At 49.5% G+C, this 16,502-nt stretch overlaps 7 protein-coding genes across 7 annotated transcripts; 4 read left to right on the forward strand and 3 right to left on the reverse strand.

Moving 5' to 3' along the window:
• Positions 1–1,484: 1,484 nt before the first annotated feature.
• On the forward strand, positions 1,485–1,877 carry DFL_002223 (uncharacterized protein; the record flags this gene model as incomplete). The annotated part of the gene is made up of 1 exon (XM_067630978.1): positions 1,485–1,877. One exon carries the CDS (start codon positions 1,485–1,487, stop codon positions 1,875–1,877), a length of 393 nt encoding a protein of 130 aa, XP_067493568.1.
• A 761-nt stretch (positions 1,878–2,638) lies between these two features.
• DFL_002224 (uncharacterized protein) lies at positions 2,639–4,819 on the forward strand (the record flags this gene model as incomplete). The annotated part of the gene is made up of 1 exon (XM_067630979.1): positions 2,639–4,819. One exon carries the CDS (start codon positions 2,639–2,641, stop codon positions 4,817–4,819), a length of 2,181 nt encoding a protein of 726 aa, XP_067493569.1.
• Positions 4,820–6,435: 1,616 nt separating this feature from the next.
• Positions 6,436–9,505, reverse strand: DFL_002225 (uncharacterized protein; the record flags this gene model as incomplete). Its single annotated transcript, XM_067630980.1, has 6 exons — positions 6,436–6,630; positions 6,700–7,128; positions 7,190–7,683; positions 7,751–7,994; positions 8,048–9,346; positions 9,410–9,505. The coding sequence occupies 6 exons, from the start codon at positions 9,503–9,505 to the stop codon at positions 6,436–6,438; spliced, it is 2,757 nt and encodes a 918-aa protein (XP_067493570.1).
• A 638-nt stretch (positions 9,506–10,143) lies between these two features.
• DFL_002226 (uncharacterized protein) lies at positions 10,144–11,345 on the forward strand (the record flags this gene model as incomplete). The annotated part of the gene is made up of 3 exons (XM_067630981.1): positions 10,144–10,502; positions 10,573–10,640; positions 10,696–11,345. The coding sequence occupies 3 exons, from the start codon at positions 10,144–10,146 to the stop codon at positions 11,343–11,345; spliced, it is 1,077 nt and encodes a 358-aa protein (XP_067493571.1).
• Positions 11,346–11,769: 424 nt separating this feature from the next.
• Positions 11,770–12,528, reverse strand: DFL_002227 (mitochondrial 54S ribosomal protein bL19m; the record flags this gene model as incomplete). Its single annotated transcript, XM_067630982.1, has 3 exons — positions 11,770–12,177; positions 12,261–12,277; positions 12,339–12,528. The coding sequence occupies 3 exons, from the start codon at positions 12,526–12,528 to the stop codon at positions 11,770–11,772; spliced, it is 615 nt and encodes a 204-aa protein (XP_067493572.1).
• A 323-nt stretch (positions 12,529–12,851) lies between these two features.
• DFL_002228 (uncharacterized protein) lies at positions 12,852–14,348 on the forward strand (the record flags this gene model as incomplete). Its single annotated transcript, XM_067630983.1, has 2 exons — positions 12,852–13,068; positions 13,132–14,348. The coding sequence occupies 2 exons, from the start codon at positions 12,852–12,854 to the stop codon at positions 14,346–14,348; spliced, it is 1,434 nt and encodes a 477-aa protein (XP_067493573.1).
• A 374-nt stretch (positions 14,349–14,722) lies between these two features.
• DFL_002229 (uncharacterized protein) lies at positions 14,723–15,669 on the reverse strand (the record flags this gene model as incomplete). Its single annotated transcript, XM_067630984.1, has 4 exons — positions 14,723–15,088; positions 15,149–15,312; positions 15,376–15,508; positions 15,589–15,669. 4 exons carry the CDS (start codon positions 15,667–15,669, stop codon positions 14,723–14,725), a joined length of 744 nt encoding a protein of 247 aa, XP_067493574.1.
• Between the last annotated feature and the right edge of the window lie 833 nt (positions 15,670–16,502).

A 16,502-nucleotide genomic window follows, 5' to 3' on the forward strand; every position in this document is an offset into this window, starting at 1 on the left:
CATATATTAGAATGAAAATATCGAGAAATCAATGGTTACGGCTCTCATCCCGTCCATCGGGAAGTGGAGTCGAAATCTCATCCCAACCGGCGAAATCCCATTCTGCAGACCGGGATCTCTGCAAGGGTCTCGGACGATAGATCGATCGGCGCATCGGTTTTCCTAATTCGAATTCGATCCGAAGGGGAAGCGGAGAACGTACGCAGCAAAGATGGGAGCAAACCGGGGATCGGAGCGATCGATTTGAGAAATTTACCCCGAAGGATCGGGAAACTTAGGTCTTCTTCCTTCGTCTTGCGGACCTTTTTTGTGGGTGATGGCCAATTGGGTGTGGGGGAGCTTGGGAGTTGTAGCTCTCGCATGTAGTTTAGGAAAAGAGAAAGGTACATGGATTGATCGAGACCGAAATTGAGATTCCGATGAGGCGGGTAACCTAAATTCAACTTTGCGGGTGGGTACCATGTATATTGGACACCCAAATAAGTTCGAGATGCCTTGTGCTCTTATGCATTTTGTCTTAAACCCTCAGTCAACGATGGAGGAAAAGGCGTTTATGCATTCATAAAAAAAAAATTCCGACAAGTCTAAAAGTGTTCCGGACGAATTTTAAGCGTCTTCGATATCAGGTCTGCAAATGTTAACTTGAGAAACTAGCTGGTCCGAGAATTGCCACATCACTGGAGCTCTTAGCAGTCCATGGAGACTTGGGTAGTCAAGTATGCAGGAGGAACGTTCGAACTAACTAGGATAGGCACGGAACCTCGGACCTCGCGATGGTTTCCAAATAAACATTGGCCGGCTCGTGGCCCCGGAGGGGGCGCATATATATATAGTAACTTCGCCGTTGGGGCGCTCAACCGAAGAGGTATATAAAAGGGAGTAAAACGCCTTTGCTTCTATCATATTCTCATCAACTTACTAGGAAAGGGCCTCGAATCAAATCTTCTTTTCGAAGGTCCTGAATATATTTCTATTTTTCGAACCTTCAAGGCTTGACTACCTGTTTAACTTGAATATAATCAAGGATAGAAAAGTGGCGGCTGCGCCCTACTTTACAATGGCTGGTAGGTTTCTTTCTCGTCTCAATTCCTCGGAGAATGAACGAGTTTCGCTAGACATCTCGACGGTACCCAGCCTAAGTTTCTCCTATATAGCTAACTTTGATGATGTTCGTATGAACTAGATTTTTGGAATTTTTCGCTATGGGTAACATATCTCATTGATACTAGGAATTTCGGCCCTCCCACAGCCGGTACCTGGCGCACAACTGGAACCTAGACAACTTTCGGGTCCGTATTCCCCAGGCCGCTAACATTAAATTTACAACTCAGGGAGAGCCACGGATTTAACAACAGCGTTTGAAATACATGGGGCTTCCAATCGGAGAATCAGCCTACCCGATTAAAGCTGCCTTGGTTTCTACGAATGGCAACTACGTTGTATGTATCCCCTAAACAGCGCCGTAATAAACGAGCCTGCCAACCATGTCCCTCTTCCAGAAATTCTTCCCAACAAACAATGGAAAGATTTATATAGGAACATGGTTGAAATCCAGTCCATCCGGCTACACATTCGAGAAAATCGCACCCGCAGACTCCGCTAAGGCCGATACCCCAATAGCAGCGATCATGTGGGATGATAGCACTGCTGCCGGTACCAAGCTTGCCTGGACTGATACCAATAAGCAAGCTCGCGTATACTTTTACAACCAAGCTTCAACTGCTCTCCTAAACGAGTTGGTCTGGAGGGCGAGCGGTAGTACTAATGTGTGGTCGACTGGTCCTATCAGTGGTAAGAACCGGGGCGGAAACTCGGTGGCAGGGCTTGATGCTTGTGTCTATTTCAGGAATAATCGGTTTAACATCAAGTACGTATAACTTTATTTGTGAATTTCTAGGAAATGTTTTATGTGAAGCTGGGCCGTACAATGTCAACTCGGCAGGCACTATCCAAGAACTAAGTTTCGGAGTGCCGTCATACGTGTGGACTGGCCCTGGAGCTCTCGCGGGAACTACCACTGACGCCCCGATCTCATTCGAACTTCTGACGCCTTTTAACGGCGGGACTTCCCTATTCTTCCTACGTTTTGGGGATCGATTCGCTCTCCCTACAGGTGATGGGAAGTTGTCAATATATTGTTGCTGCGGGGGCTTCGAACAGCGCTTCTTCAACGGATGCTCATATGTTTACTTGGGGTGATAGTTTGGGGTTTGTGGATTTTATTCATTATAATGGGGATACGAGCGTAGCAAATTTGATTGCTTTGGATTCTGCTCTGTGAAAATAAGAAAGTAGAACAATATCGTCTTCCAATGCAGGAGGAATTATGACTGTAGCATATACGGCGGGACATGGTGATAAACAAGTGCACCCTGGAATCCACTCTACCCAATTCATGATACGAGATCCCTTGGATGTTTCGCAGCCATCCGTAACGATCCGAAGAAAAATTTCATGCGAAATTGTCTTTGGAGATATAGCATTGTGGTGTGATCGTGGCAAGCTGTGCGGGCTGTGTTGGTGTGGCATTTTCGAATGACTCCCGAAAAGGCTGCCCCGCCGAACGATATAAACTTGCCCCGCCATCCTCTCTTCAAAATCTTCTTTTCCCTTCTACCATTATTACCAAATCGTCAAAATGTCGTACACGCTCGATGTCTCACACAAAGCGCCATTGAGCGCCGTCTATCCAGCTCTTATCGCTGTCTCCGTTATCAACCACTCAATCGACCCTGCCGCCAACCCAGTTATCGGTACAACCTTTGTCGAATCCGATCTCGTTAGCTCGGACAATTCCACGCACCCAATCGCTCTCAAGGTCGAGAACGATGAACCAATCTTCGGTACCAAAGCTGTTCTTGAGAAGCTGCTTGCGACCCACGGAAGTGTATTGAAGGGTGCCAACAGCAAAGGTGGAAAGCTCGAGGAAGAATGGATCACCTTCACCGCCACCCGTATTCTCGGTGCCGACTACCGTGCCGCTACAAAAGCCATCGAGGAGCTCGATAGCCACCTTACCCTCCGAACCTTCATTGTAGGGTACTCGCCATCCATTGCAGATATCGCCGTTTATGGTGCCCTCCGTGGAAACACTCAATTCTACTCCCTTCTCCGAAAGCCCACGTACATCAACGTCAACCGATGGGGCAAGTATCTTGAGTCTATCCCGTCCTTTAGCCAAGCCATTGATGCCGCTAAGGCTGCCGAGGCCGCAAAGAAGGCCGCTGCGACTGGTGGGAAGAAGACTCAGTCCGGAAACTTCGAAATCGGTCTGTCAAACACGGATAAGGGTGTCGTTACCCGTTTCCCACCGGAGCCGAGTGGATACCTTCACATTGGTCACGCCAAAGCTGCCATGTTGAATCAATACTTCGCCAATATGTACAAGGGCAAGATGATCGTTCGATTTGATGATACAAACCCCAGCAAGGAGAAGCAAGAGTACCAAGATTCCATCTTGGAGGATTTGAGCTTGCTGGGCATCCACGGTGACCGGGTTACATTTACCAGCGACTACTTCCAGGAGCTCTACGACCTCTGCGTGCAGATGATCAAGGAAGGCAAGGCCTACTGTGATGACACACCCCAGGAGCAGATGCGTGACGAGCGTTTCAAGGGTATCGCCTCCCAAAACAGAGACAAGTCCGTCGCCGATAACCTCCAAATCTTCACCGAGGAAATGAAGAACGGCACCGAAAAGGGACGTGCTTACTGCGTCCGTGCGAAGATCTCCATCGACGACCCGAACAAGGCTCTCCGTGACCCCGTCATTTACCGCTGCAATGTTGAGACACCTCATCATCGCACCGGTACCCAGTGGAAGCTTTACCCAACCTACGACTTCGCCTGCCCGGCTGTTGACAGTATCGAGGGTGTAACTCACGCTCTGAGGACCATCGAGTACCGCGATCGTAACGACCAGTACGCATGGATGCTCAACGCCTTGAACCTCCGCAAGGTCGATATCTGGGATTTCGCCCGTCTGAACTTCATCAAGACTTTGTTGTCCAAAAGGAAGCTTACCAAGCTCGTCGAGATGGGCCGTGTCTGGGGATGGGATGATCCACGATTCCCAACTGTTCGAGGTATCAGGAGAAGGGGTATGACTATTGAGGCGCTCAGGGACTTTATCATTTCCCAGGGACCCAGCAAGAACATTGTCAACTTGGACTGGACCTTGATTTGGGCTATCAACAAGAAGGTTATCGATCCTATCGCGCCACGATTCACAGCGCTCTGGAAAGAAGGTGTGGTTGAGGCTGATGTTATCGGCGAGGAGGCAAAGGAAACCTCTGAGGAAAAGCCAAAGCACAAGAAGAACCCAAGCGTCGGAAGCAAGAAGGTTCACTACGGACCTAAGATCCTGATCGACCAGGTCGATGCCCAGAGCTTCAAGCAAGGCGAAGAGGTTACGTTGATGGACTGGGGCAATGCGTTCATCGAAACCATTGAGAAGGATGGTGACAAGGTCACCAAACTGACCATCAAGCTCCACTTAGCCGGTGACTTCAAGAAGACCGAGAAGAAGATTACTTGGTTGGCTACCAGCCAGGATTTGGTCGACATTGAGCTTGTCGACTTTGATTACTTGATCACCAAGGATAAACTTGAGGAGGAAGATAAGATGGAGGATTTCTTGAACGATAACACCGAATTCCGAGTTGATGGCGTCGCGGATGCTAATGTGAAGGATGTGCAGCAAGGGGAGATTATCCAGTTCGAAAGGAAGGGATACTACAGGTGCGATAAGCCATGGGCACAGGGTGAGAAGGCGGTGTTCTTCAATATTCCAACAGGCAAGGAAGAGAGAAAGAAGTAGAGGCATGGTTGTCTCTCCCGGTATTTAGTTTCTTGAACGGCTACAGCAGTATTTTCCAGCAGAAATAGTATCGTAAAAGTATCTAATCGAGCCCTAAGTTGCTGCATCCAAAAATTTAGACTCAAATTATAACAGATTGTAGGATTTTAATAAATACGATCATTCACCACCACCGTCGAGGTCGAAAACTGTGGCACATGGATGCGGCACAGCATCCAAATCGGGGAATATGCTGTGCAACATGTGGCGCACGTGTGTGATTTTGACAACGCGGGTTTCGCGTTGTCCATCAGACCGGAGGCGTTCCGAATTCTGCTTGCCTGGCTTCTTCTCATTAGCCTGGCTATTTGTCAAGCCGCTACTTGTATACACCCTCCGTGTGACTTTTAACCCTTGCTTTATCTCCTACGGGTTCTCAGAGAACCTTCCTTCGCTAGCCTACCGCTAGCTAGCATTGTACTTGCCAAGATCCTTCCAAATATCTCTCGCAGTCCGTCCGGAACATTCTTCGAGCTGTATCTTGCAAACACAAGATATATGACATACGGTAAAGATGTTACGGATAGCTACCTGGGTAGTGGAGAACAAAAAGAGCCCTCGGATGGCTATCCAGAAGAAACCTGATCGAGGCCACGTATGTATGTAACCGTTTCATGTACCGATAAAGTAAAATAGTGTGATACTACGTACACGCGGGATGAAAAGAAGCCTCCAGCAAGGAGCACGTTTTGAAGAAGGGTTCGACGTCATGAATTTCAAGACTCCCCTTTGGCCTTTTCTATACACCACGATGCATATACTGTAGCACTGTCATCCTCTGGACGCACGTGGTAGTATGCAAGGAAGAATAACAAACTGTAAGTGTCACGCACCACTGAGCCAAAACGTCAGCGGTACGTAACTAGGCGTACATCAAGAATATCGTATATAATGGAGACACAGCTTAGTGAGTCTGTGCTCTTACACAAACAAAACCCTTTGATACATGAAATTTACATTCAGGTATACGAATAGCCATTCTACTGGTCCGTTGGTTCCTTGAGCCTTCTTGAATTAGTTCCCACGAACTCTAGCCGTTAACTTCTCTGTATTCTAGTCTGTTGTGGTATGGGATCCGGGACTGGTATTTAGAATATTTGGTTTACCGTATGAGCGGTAATACTGCAGCGATCCAAGATAAAAGAAACCACATACTAAACTTTTCAATATTTCCATCCCAAGCACTAAACTAAACCAAGCTACATATAAACGGAATAATCGTGAACAAAGAAAAGAGAGAAAACGCCGCTGGTAAAAATTAAATATCAACCGCATGCAACTCGACAGAATAAATAGGCTCAAAGAAAAGTAGCCTTGAGACCGGGTACAGAGAGAAACCCTATACGATAATTGATACAGAAAAGAAAGGCTCAAGAACACGAGCCCAGCGTGAACGGTGTCACATACACACGCGCACACGGCTGACGTAATCAGCCTTTGCTAGAGCAACTCGCTCCGGCTTGTCCTTCTTCATAAAATATTACCAACTGCGCAACGTCTCCCTAAGGACCTTCAGAGGCCGTCTGCAAGCCCTCGGATGACACAAAAAAAGGGGATCACAGCAAGCAGAAGCTCCACTAGATAACGGCGGACCTCACATTGCCTTCCGCAGCCCCACTGCTTCGTCTGTTCTGCTGCACCCCGGCTGCTGAAGCTGCAGACCCAGAATTTGCAGCGGCAGCAGCCTGTGCACCTGCTCCGCCACTCAATGCCGAAAGATTAACATGGCTCAGCCTATCCATCAGCGTCGTAGCGACCGCGTCTACGGCACCCTGTTGCCCCAAAACCGTCAGTACAATGCTCAAGACTTTTCTGAAACAAGGGAAGAAAATCATCCATACCTTCGGCGCCCTCAAACTCGGCCCTTCCGGTGCCGTCTCCTGAACCTTAAACAACCTAACACCGGTCCCATTCCACACCCCAGCCGTCCCCTTCCCAACTTGCATCTCGCTCACGAATATGAAACCCCACATTAAACTCTCATACCAACCTAATGCCATGGAACTCCACTCGAAAGTATAGCATTTGATCGGACTTGGTTCGACCCCAGGGATTTCAGTCGTCCGAATGCGTTCCAACATTGAAATGTTGGTTTCAGTAGGTCCGGGGGTAGGCGGAGGATGGAGAGGTGACTGAGGGGCTGTCGTTGTCGGGCTCGTTACAGAATTCTGACGAGAGTGTTTTGACAAAACGGCACGAAGTTGCGGTGATAATTCTTGAATGACAGTAAGAATAGTATGCAGAGGAAGAAGAGGCAACCATGTCTCGATCTATATTCACTTGTTAGCCAACATTCCTTACCCACTTTTTATCGGTAGATATTATACTCACCCATTCCGGAGTGGGTGCAAACTCCCCAATCGCATTATAAGCCACACTATTCTGACTCCCAATACTGATAACGCTATTCTGCCTCGACAGCTGTCCGACTGGGAGTTTGCCTCTAGCCTTCTCACTCATGCCTCTCAGCTGGATCGGAACCGCATCATCAATAGAGTTTCCACGCGAAGCCTCGAAGGCCGTTGAGGTGGGTGTCATCACGGCTGAGGGCCTTCGTTGCGTACTGGTTGTATCATCGTCAGAATCGTCCGAGTCCCCGATTTGGAAGGTTTCGGGATCAGCGGGGAGACCGGGTGTATCCGGGGGCTGCATCGTGTTCGTGCGAGATATAATCGGCGATTCAGGTTGCATGATATCGCTAGCGTTGTCTTTCTGCATCCTCCGCTGCTTCTCAATTTCTTCACGCCCGCTTTCTAGGGTGAAGGATCGTAAGTTTTCGAAGCGTTTGTGTGAGCGGAGGATGGCGTAGATGAATGATGGGTTTGCTTTCACAGCAGTCAATATAATGTAATTTGGGGTATAATACCGGTGAGGGGAAGGTAGCATGCTTACATGAGTACTGGTGCTCGACAATGCTATTCATAGCCTCGAGCAGAGAATGCAGAAGCGCATGATTCGACTCGTTGGCCAGTAGGAAAGAAGGCGAGCTCATCGATGTGAATAGCTGTACCAACTTCCCGCTTGCGGCGGATGACAAGTTCTGGACATACGGGGCAACGTTGCCAATGATGGCCAACAATGCCGGATATATCGCTCCGAACTTTCCTTTGCTGCTCGTTATCAGGTTGTATATCGACTGCGCCACGATTAGCTAAAACCCACCGTTGCCTAACATCGGACTGTACTCACAATAATAACATATTCCGCATACGACCCTGAAAACCCAGAGATTCTAACGGTGGGCGGGAGCAAATTCTGGTTCTCGAACTTCTTATTCAGGCTCTTCCCAAACTTCGGCTCTGACGAGAGTGTCTGCAGTACAAACACGCACATGCGTACGACACCAGACTTTGAAGCGTCGGTGCGATACTCCAGCGCATAGTATATCAGTAAGACAACGAAATCAAGAGACCTATCCGTTTCTATCAGAAAGGCTCGGAATCGTTTGTTACACTGCAGAGACTCCCAGAAGAGCATGATGACTTCGGGAGCCCATTTCAGGGACTTTTGAGAACCCGGAAGGTATGATGAGCTTGCTTGAATTGGCTGGTTTAGAACACGAGTCATGCCGTCGACGAGGAATTGGAAGTCTTGGGATCTGTGGAGTCTGCCCAGGTAGTGTCTAAAGTTGTTCTTCGGAGGAGGGTCTCCCTGTTTTCCTTCGGGGATCGGGTATAATAGGAGGATGAGCAGCATGTGTAGAGAGTATGTTACCAAGACCTGCCTGGAGTCTGAGAAGACTACATGGTCGTAAGGTAGCCTCCACGACGCAGCATTGTATTTGAGAGTGGTGTTCAACAGCGAGCACAAGACCGACAAGACAACCTTCTTATCGGGATTTGTGACAAGGTATGTGAGGGCCCTGGTACCCTTGACCGGCAAGGAATTCGAGGGAATGTACATCGCCTTGCTGGTAATGGATATCAAGAGGCGTAAAATCTCAATACGATTCGACTCGCTTTCTCTGGTTATTGCCATCGATGTGTTACATCCCACACCGCTCTGCCAGATCGCATAGGTGACTTTGGTCTTCCCGGCGACCGGAGTAACCGGAACAGTAAACCCAGCGAAGAAGAGCATATCCAACAGGGTATCTATCAGTTCTTCGGCGAGCGGCTTGACGGTTTCGATCTTGGGCGGCTCCGGGGTTGGATTCGGATTGGATTCGTCGAATATAACCTCGCTGACCCTTCTGGTCTTCTTCTTCCTAGGTGACCAAAAGAACTTCTCCTCCCAAACTTCCAAGGCATCATTTTCGTAGAGATAGGGGAGCAGACGGGTGAGGACACGGATGCAGTTGAGAGCTTCCTTCTCGGGGGCAGCATCGGGATCGGGGAACGCTGGGTGGTGTCGCAGGTGGAACAATCTCGAAGTGAGGGCGGTTATGAGGGTCTCCAGGTTTTCGAGGGAGCTATCCCTGGTCCGTCGAATGTCGGCCGATGAGAATAGGGTAAAGACATCCTCGGAAGCCTCTGGCAGCTCCCAGAACTAGCGACAAGATAGGGAATTAGCGACAACTAAACAGATAATAGCACGGAAGCAAAGCAATACCTGACGCCAGTAAGGGTCATCAACCGGAATGCCCTTCTCCTCGGCCAGGCGAAAGACCCCCTTCTTGAAGGAGAGCTTGGAATCCGCAGCACCCATCCGATCCAAGCAGCCGGAAGATACTTGATCTTTCTGGGGTAACTACTGACTACCTAGCTGGAGGTAGTGGTGATAGTAGCGATTGAACGAATCGAATATAGCCGGTAACTATCTTCCTAAGAGCAATGCGATGCGGGCTTTTCGGTAGGTTTAAAACGGGACCGGACGTTTATTTATTTGGAGACAACCTGGCCGAACGATGAGATGACGTATACTCTCTCTCTCTCTTCCTCTGGGCGTCTTTGTTTTTGTGACCAGGGGTAGGGATGGGATTAGGAACGGGGACGGATTCAAACGGTGGTTGTTTTGGGGCAGTAACAGTGGTAAGAAGGGTGGTTTTGTTGGATGGCTTCCCAAGCACTGTGCTCTCACTTTCTCTCTTGGTTATTGCTTAGCTTAGCTCTCTCGCGCTTCGGAAGCATACACTGCCGTCGATGCAGCTAATACTGCCCGGTGCATACATGTGCTTCCGTAGTATCTACCACTAGCGACCAAGTACCTGTTAAGAAGCATGGAGTACTAGTACTATATCGAACTAAGATAATCGGTACTTTCGAGGGGTCTGATAGGATAATGTGGAATGGGAGGAGCGGCTGTGGCAGTTGTTGTTTTTACCAGCCACATTTTCCAGTATCGAAATGTGGCTGGTGCCCTGGAGACCGCAAAAACAACACCAACGGCTCAGCAACTACAACCGCGACTTCTCCCTTCTCGTCAACATCATCTCCTCGTCATCACCACCCTCCCCCCAACCTCAACCTCAACGTCGACACCATCCTCCAATTCCACATATCGCCATGTCCGGTCCGATCACACCCTCGAGGACCATTGCCTCTAACGGTCGAGGGACTCCTGGTTCCTGGAAACATCCAAAACTCGATGAAGTCTTGCGACGACAAGAAGCTAGGTCCTTCTCCGATCGGCGGGTTTCGCGGGCCCTAAAGAACGGCGCCGCCCTAGGGACTACCTTTGTCGTCACTCATCTTTTCTACAACTCGTATGTCTTCTTTGTCAATGGATGCGAAGAAATTGTCCGATTGCGGTACTGACCGATATGATTTGTCCAGACGCATCTACTCGGGTCTTCCTAGGAACGATGTCGCCAATATCGTCTACCTCGGAATTTACTATCTAAGTATGTTCCCACCCGCAAAGCTCTACGATATACCTAGATGCTAACTCTCGATTAGTCTTCATCATCCGCGTAGTCTTCACCTATAACATCGCCTTCGCCATCATCGGCCCACTCCTCGGCCCGGACCCAATGACCGACATCCCCCTCACGGACGACCAACGCTCCTCCCTCTCCCTCCCTCCGACCCCACACTCCACGGTTACCAACCACGCCGCCGAAGTCTCTCACTACATCACCCCACCCCGTTACAATAAATCCTCTCCTCTCCCACAATCCCCACTATTAGCCCGTCCCACAACACCCACCCAATCAACCACCACTCCAGGCCGTACATTCGCCAACGTCTCCGGTATCTCCAATATTTCCGGATTCTCCGGCGTCTCCGGCGTCTCCGGTATCAATTTGTCCGGCAAGCCCCGTGTTACCGCCGCGGGTTCACCGATCGGTCCCGGACAGCTACTCGGTTCGCCTGGAAGTTTTAGATCCCCCAGTCCGGTTTTTAACACCCCATCCCCGTTCAAGACCATCGGCTCCGGTCTAGAAAAGAGGCATAGCTTTAGCAGTCCTATGAATACAGGCGCTAGAACCGGTATGATCGGACAGGGAAGTTTGGCGGGTGCGATGCAAGGGAACATGTCGCCTAGTGTGGTTGCCAGCGGGAAATGGTTACACGAGCAGAGGAATCGCAGACGTGATATCTTTTAAATCATCATTCTCCCTCTAAATGATAATCCGAAGTCAGACTAAAGACGATATTGATTGTGCTGTTGGGACGTTAGGGTGTATTTCGGCGTTTTGTTACCTTCGGCGGGTTTTGAAATGTCCTTTTCTCACGTTTTTCTCATTAACTTTACGACCCTTTTTTCTGTTTGTTTAACGCGTGTAGCATTAAACGAGCTTTCCTATCTCTCTGCATGTCCTTCCTCGAGAAGACAAGCCGATACGCTCACCAGTCATCGGGAGTTAAGATCGGTCTTTCGTCTTCCCTTCCAAGGGATGTTTCTGTATTACGATTCTCGAATATCAATTCTCACCCAGAGTCCAGATGAATATGGTATCAAAAATTCCATAAAAATATATTACAATACGAATCCCTACATATGTACAAAATGCCCCCGAAAGGATAAGTTTACTTCTTCGCCACCTTCTTCCCTTTCTTCTTCCCACTCTCGCCATCCAAATCTCCACCAAACAACATCCTGTTCTTCTTCCACCTGGTAACCACACCCTCGACGCTACCCTTATCATGCTTCGGCATCCTCATATAATACAACTTGGCCCGTCTCGCCCTTCTCTCCTTCCTCTCCACCAGATCAATGCCTGCGATCTTGGGAGAATAAAGCTTATACCACATCTCCACGCCCACCCTGGTCAGATGATTTCTTAACAATATAGCTGTATCCAACCCTCTACGTCGGATGTTTATCAATACGCCTGCAAAGGGTTCCGTGTTTTTATCTTTGAAGCGGATCTGTAGGATATCGCCGGGGAGGATGGAGTCTTTGTTGTTACGGGAGAAGAGACGTTGACGGAGACCCTTCGGGTCGAGGAGTTTCAGTTGGGTTGCTGTGAAGTGGGAGAGGACGCTGTTCGGGGGGCGGGGCAGGGGGGTTTGTAGACTTTGATCTTTTTGGGGGCTACGGATGTGTACACGTTAGTATGGTACCGTAGGAAGGAACCGAAGAGGAAAAGACGTACGAGGTTTTAGGGGATTTCGATCGACCGGCTTCTCCTTCACGGCCTTTTTGGTACCCAGCTGGGCGAGCAGTTGGTCCAACGACTTTGGCATGGTGGTGAGGACGCCCGGTGGTCGCGGTTGGATGATCTTGGGCTTCGGACCGACGGGGATTGCGTCCCGGAAGCGGGAGAGGGAGGTTCGTAACGACATTGCGTGCTCAGAGCGGTACGAGCTGGGTTATATCGGAGGTTATAGCATCGATGTAGAATGTTGAAGTTTGCGGTCGTTTGGGTATCGAGTATTTGATATATCGAACAGACGTTGCAAAAGAAACCTTGCCGAATTTTGCAAGGGTTCGGTAAACTTTTGACGACGGAGAACCAGAACTTCACTTCAAACATCCCCGGTCCAGTATTGACAACCATCACCACCGACTCATTCCATTCCTTCCGATACCGAAAACGTCCTCAAGCGGACGGGGAGGAGACCAATTGCTTCCCGATACAAGAGTAAAGGGAAGTTAATTGTGGAAAATGTCCGCCAAAACCTTCGGCCGCGCATTGAGGACCCGGAGGGCATCAGTTCACGATGTCTGCCACTCCAGTCTTCTTTCGATAACACGGCCAGCCGTTCCATCTACCTCCCAATCCTCCGATATAAATCCTTCCTCCTCGTCATCCCGGGAATTCTCAACATCGTCATCCCTCTCCGCCTCGAAACAAGCTATCCGTGAACAACGAATCGCAAAAAGTACCCCTCCAGCCCCCCACCGATACTTATATATATACCGTATAACTAACGATTGAGAAACAGCTCCCCTCCCGTACTTCCCCAAAACCCATAACCAACCCCTCGACTCGCTCCTCCACTCCATCCACCGCGACCAATTCCTCATCGACCACCTCCCGGACCACTACCAACGTCTCGTCGTCCGTACAAAGCGTCACCACGTCCTGGCCCAACAAGCCTCCCAACAAGCCTTCGCAAGGGGTACAAACCCCTCAAACGCTACCTTGACAATCACCCTTAACGGCCAAACCCTTCCCTTGCGTCCGTTAAAACACCGAACCCTCCATGGCTCGAAAACACTAACACGAGTTTTGAATTTAATCAATTCACCGTCCGAATACGATTTATTACCCGGATTGATGCAAGGTTATGGATCTTCAAAGATCGAGATCGATCCCGGGAAATGGAGGAATTTGATCCGGCAGTGTGGACTCGCGGGAAGACCTGGGGTGGCCATTAAGATCGCTCATGATGGGATAGTTCATCGGAAGAATGGGTTCAGCTATACTCAGGGTTCTTTGAGAGAAATGGTTCGGGCGCAGTTCGTACGGTTTTTGATCCCCGAAAAGTTTCATGCTGAGAAATCGGTGAAGAGGGCCAGAGGGGTGGTCGGTCTGGCCAGACGCTGGAAGGAACAATTCGATGAAGTTAGGAGGAAGAAGAGGATGGAGGAACGTGCTCCTGGGTGGTTGGCCGTCGATCCGGTCGTTAGAGGTTCCCTATTGTTCTTACAGGCCGGGAAGGTGGTCAGATGGGATGAAGGCAAGGAGACTGATCTCGAAAGAGGGGTCATGTCGGATCTCAAATCCCTCGTAGAATGTTGGGATCTAGCGGTTGAAGAAATCGACTTGATCGACAAGGAACTCGCAGGGGCTCCCGAGGCCAGCCCGACAAAGGATGAGGATGCCAGACCGGCATATAGTATCGCCAGAGAGGCCATTAGGGATTGGGAACCCGTGCTCCAGGGTTTGCAATGGACACAGTCGGTTATGCATAAATCCGGATTGAAGGATACGGACGTTGAGAAATGGTTACCCGCGGCTAGTACGTTGGTTTCTGGCGCGATCAATCGGTGGAGGCCCGTGGCTGTCAGTAGGGGTAACGGGGAGAGGATTGGGATGCAGATTTATGAGGGAGCGTATGCGGATCTTGATGGGTGGTATGAGAAGGATTTGGAGGGGAAGGATGAGGGGGTGGTGAAGGATAGGATCGTGCTCGTGGAGGAGGAGGAGGAAGAGTAAATAATATTATCGTACTGCTTTGCAATCAGTGTACATAAACTACAAGTACGGGATGTTGTAAATTAAGGATCCATCTGCCCGGTCTTCGATCATGACTTCTACCAACAGAACTAGAGAGAGCAGGAGTAGAAAATCAAATGCTGCCATTAAATCATAGTATGTATATTTATATCAATCGCCAAATCAAAAGAAAAAATCGACCCATACGAGTCCAGACAGTCTTCTGTCGAGAGCCTTCCCCCCGAGAGCCCGTTAAAAAACTCGTTACCTTCATATATCATACGAGACTTCAAGGTATAAATACACCTATATCCCCACCTCCCTAGTTACCCGCATATCCGAATAAACGAGCGAGTAAACGACTGCACACCTCCCTAATTGATCTGCAAGCTCCTCCTCTTCTTCATCTCAATCGGCCCTTCCTTCTCCGTATAAGCCCAATACTGATACCCCAACGTCAAATCAAACATAAACTGGCACAACCCACAGAGTTTAAACACCATGGGAGTTTTGCTATAAGTAAAGAAAACACCCTTGAGCAGATCACCGAGTAACCAGAATACTATAACGGAGACCCGAAATCCCTTGCAGGATTGATTTCGGTAGTTTGCGATGACCTGTGGGATCGGTAGGGTGGCTTCGATTCCCAATGCCAGGTAGCCTAGGAGGGAGACGAAGAAAGCGGAGGAGCCGAAGAGGAGTTGGAGGATTCCGACGATGGTGATGAAGTAGAGGAGGAACTGCACCGAATCCTAATCAATATATGCACGCTTGGATCAGAGGATGAGGGAAAGATGTACCTCCCAGAAAGGCCGCTGCTGACGCCACTGCCAAAAGTTATAGGGACGTTCGGCATCCTGGCCGTTAATACTGGAGAAGGGGACCCCTGCCTCGGCGGACTTGCTGGGGCGGTGGTCCAGGGCGACTTTTAGCAATACGGTCTGCACGAAGACCATTATAACACCTACGATTCCCACCATCAGCCCTACCACCCCCGGGTATTATAGATTCATGCGAGGAGACATACTCTGGACCAGCAGGGAGAACTCAAAGTTTACGCCGAACCAGTAGTATATACGCAGGATGGAGGCGACGAGCATGATGAGAGGAATGTCGAGGGAGAAGCCGAGCGACGACCGCTGGGAGTGGATGCTCCATATCTACCACCACCACCATCATACAGCTCTTAGTATAACTTCCATCATCTGCTATCACCACCACGGGCTAGGGGAAAAAGTACCTGGTCGGCATAGCTGGTCACCGGGGAGGTGACGAGAAAGACGGGAGCGACATACTCCACGAGGACCTGGACGACACCCATCCCGGTGCAATCGCTAGCTTCCCGTCCTCTTATTTATACGTTACAGTATTCGCGTGAGAATGGCGTCGGGGTAGGGTATACAGCGTATGGGTTCTCTATTTGTTAGGTAATCCACGGGACCGAACGGATAGCTTCCTTTTTTCCTTCGACTTCTTCCCTCCTATGGAGCGCAGCAGGTAATATGTACGGAACGGGATTAATTAGAGACCGGCGGGGATATATTTCAGATCAGTCGGAAGGATGATAGCTGGAATCCATGTTTCTTTTCCGTTCAAGTTGGAGAGTCGCGAGAGCAAAGAATAACAATAAAAGGCCAACTTGCCGCTAACCCGCTAGTTCACAAAAAACAGTACACGGCCAATAAAGATCCAAATTCATTACATCCCGGTTCTTTCTCTCGGTCTAACCATAACAAATAGCCGTAGACATAGATTCGGCTGGTGGAATATATATCGCAGAGAGAGCAAGGGCGGCAGCGCAGGACAGGGCAGGGCAGAGGTCGAGTCAAGGTAACTGAGCGGTCGGGTCAGATGCTATGGGACTGCCACTTCATCATGCACCATCTGTGACATCCATCTTTGCCCCGTCGTCGGGTCAAACGACAACAATATTATGAATGTATAACGAATGATATGACGATGGGGAGGGGAGATGCCCATCTCCTGCGGCAACTCCGTCGCCCCTCAACTTTTGTTTACTTCCTGGGTAACAACCAACGTCTGCATAGTATAGATGCTAGACATCTTCCCAGTTCCGTCGACACGACATCTATCCTCCCAGTCCAAACCGGACCAGGCTCCTTGTTCTTGTTCCTGTTGAGATCTCAAAAACCG

The sequence above is a fragment of the Arthrobotrys flagrans genome (assembly GCF_004000055.1).
Source record: "Arthrobotrys flagrans strain CBS H-5679 chromosome Unknown unitig_3, whole genome shotgun sequence".
Taxonomy (NCBI): Eukaryota; Fungi; Ascomycota; class Orbiliomycetes; order Orbiliales; family Orbiliaceae; genus Arthrobotrys; species Arthrobotrys flagrans.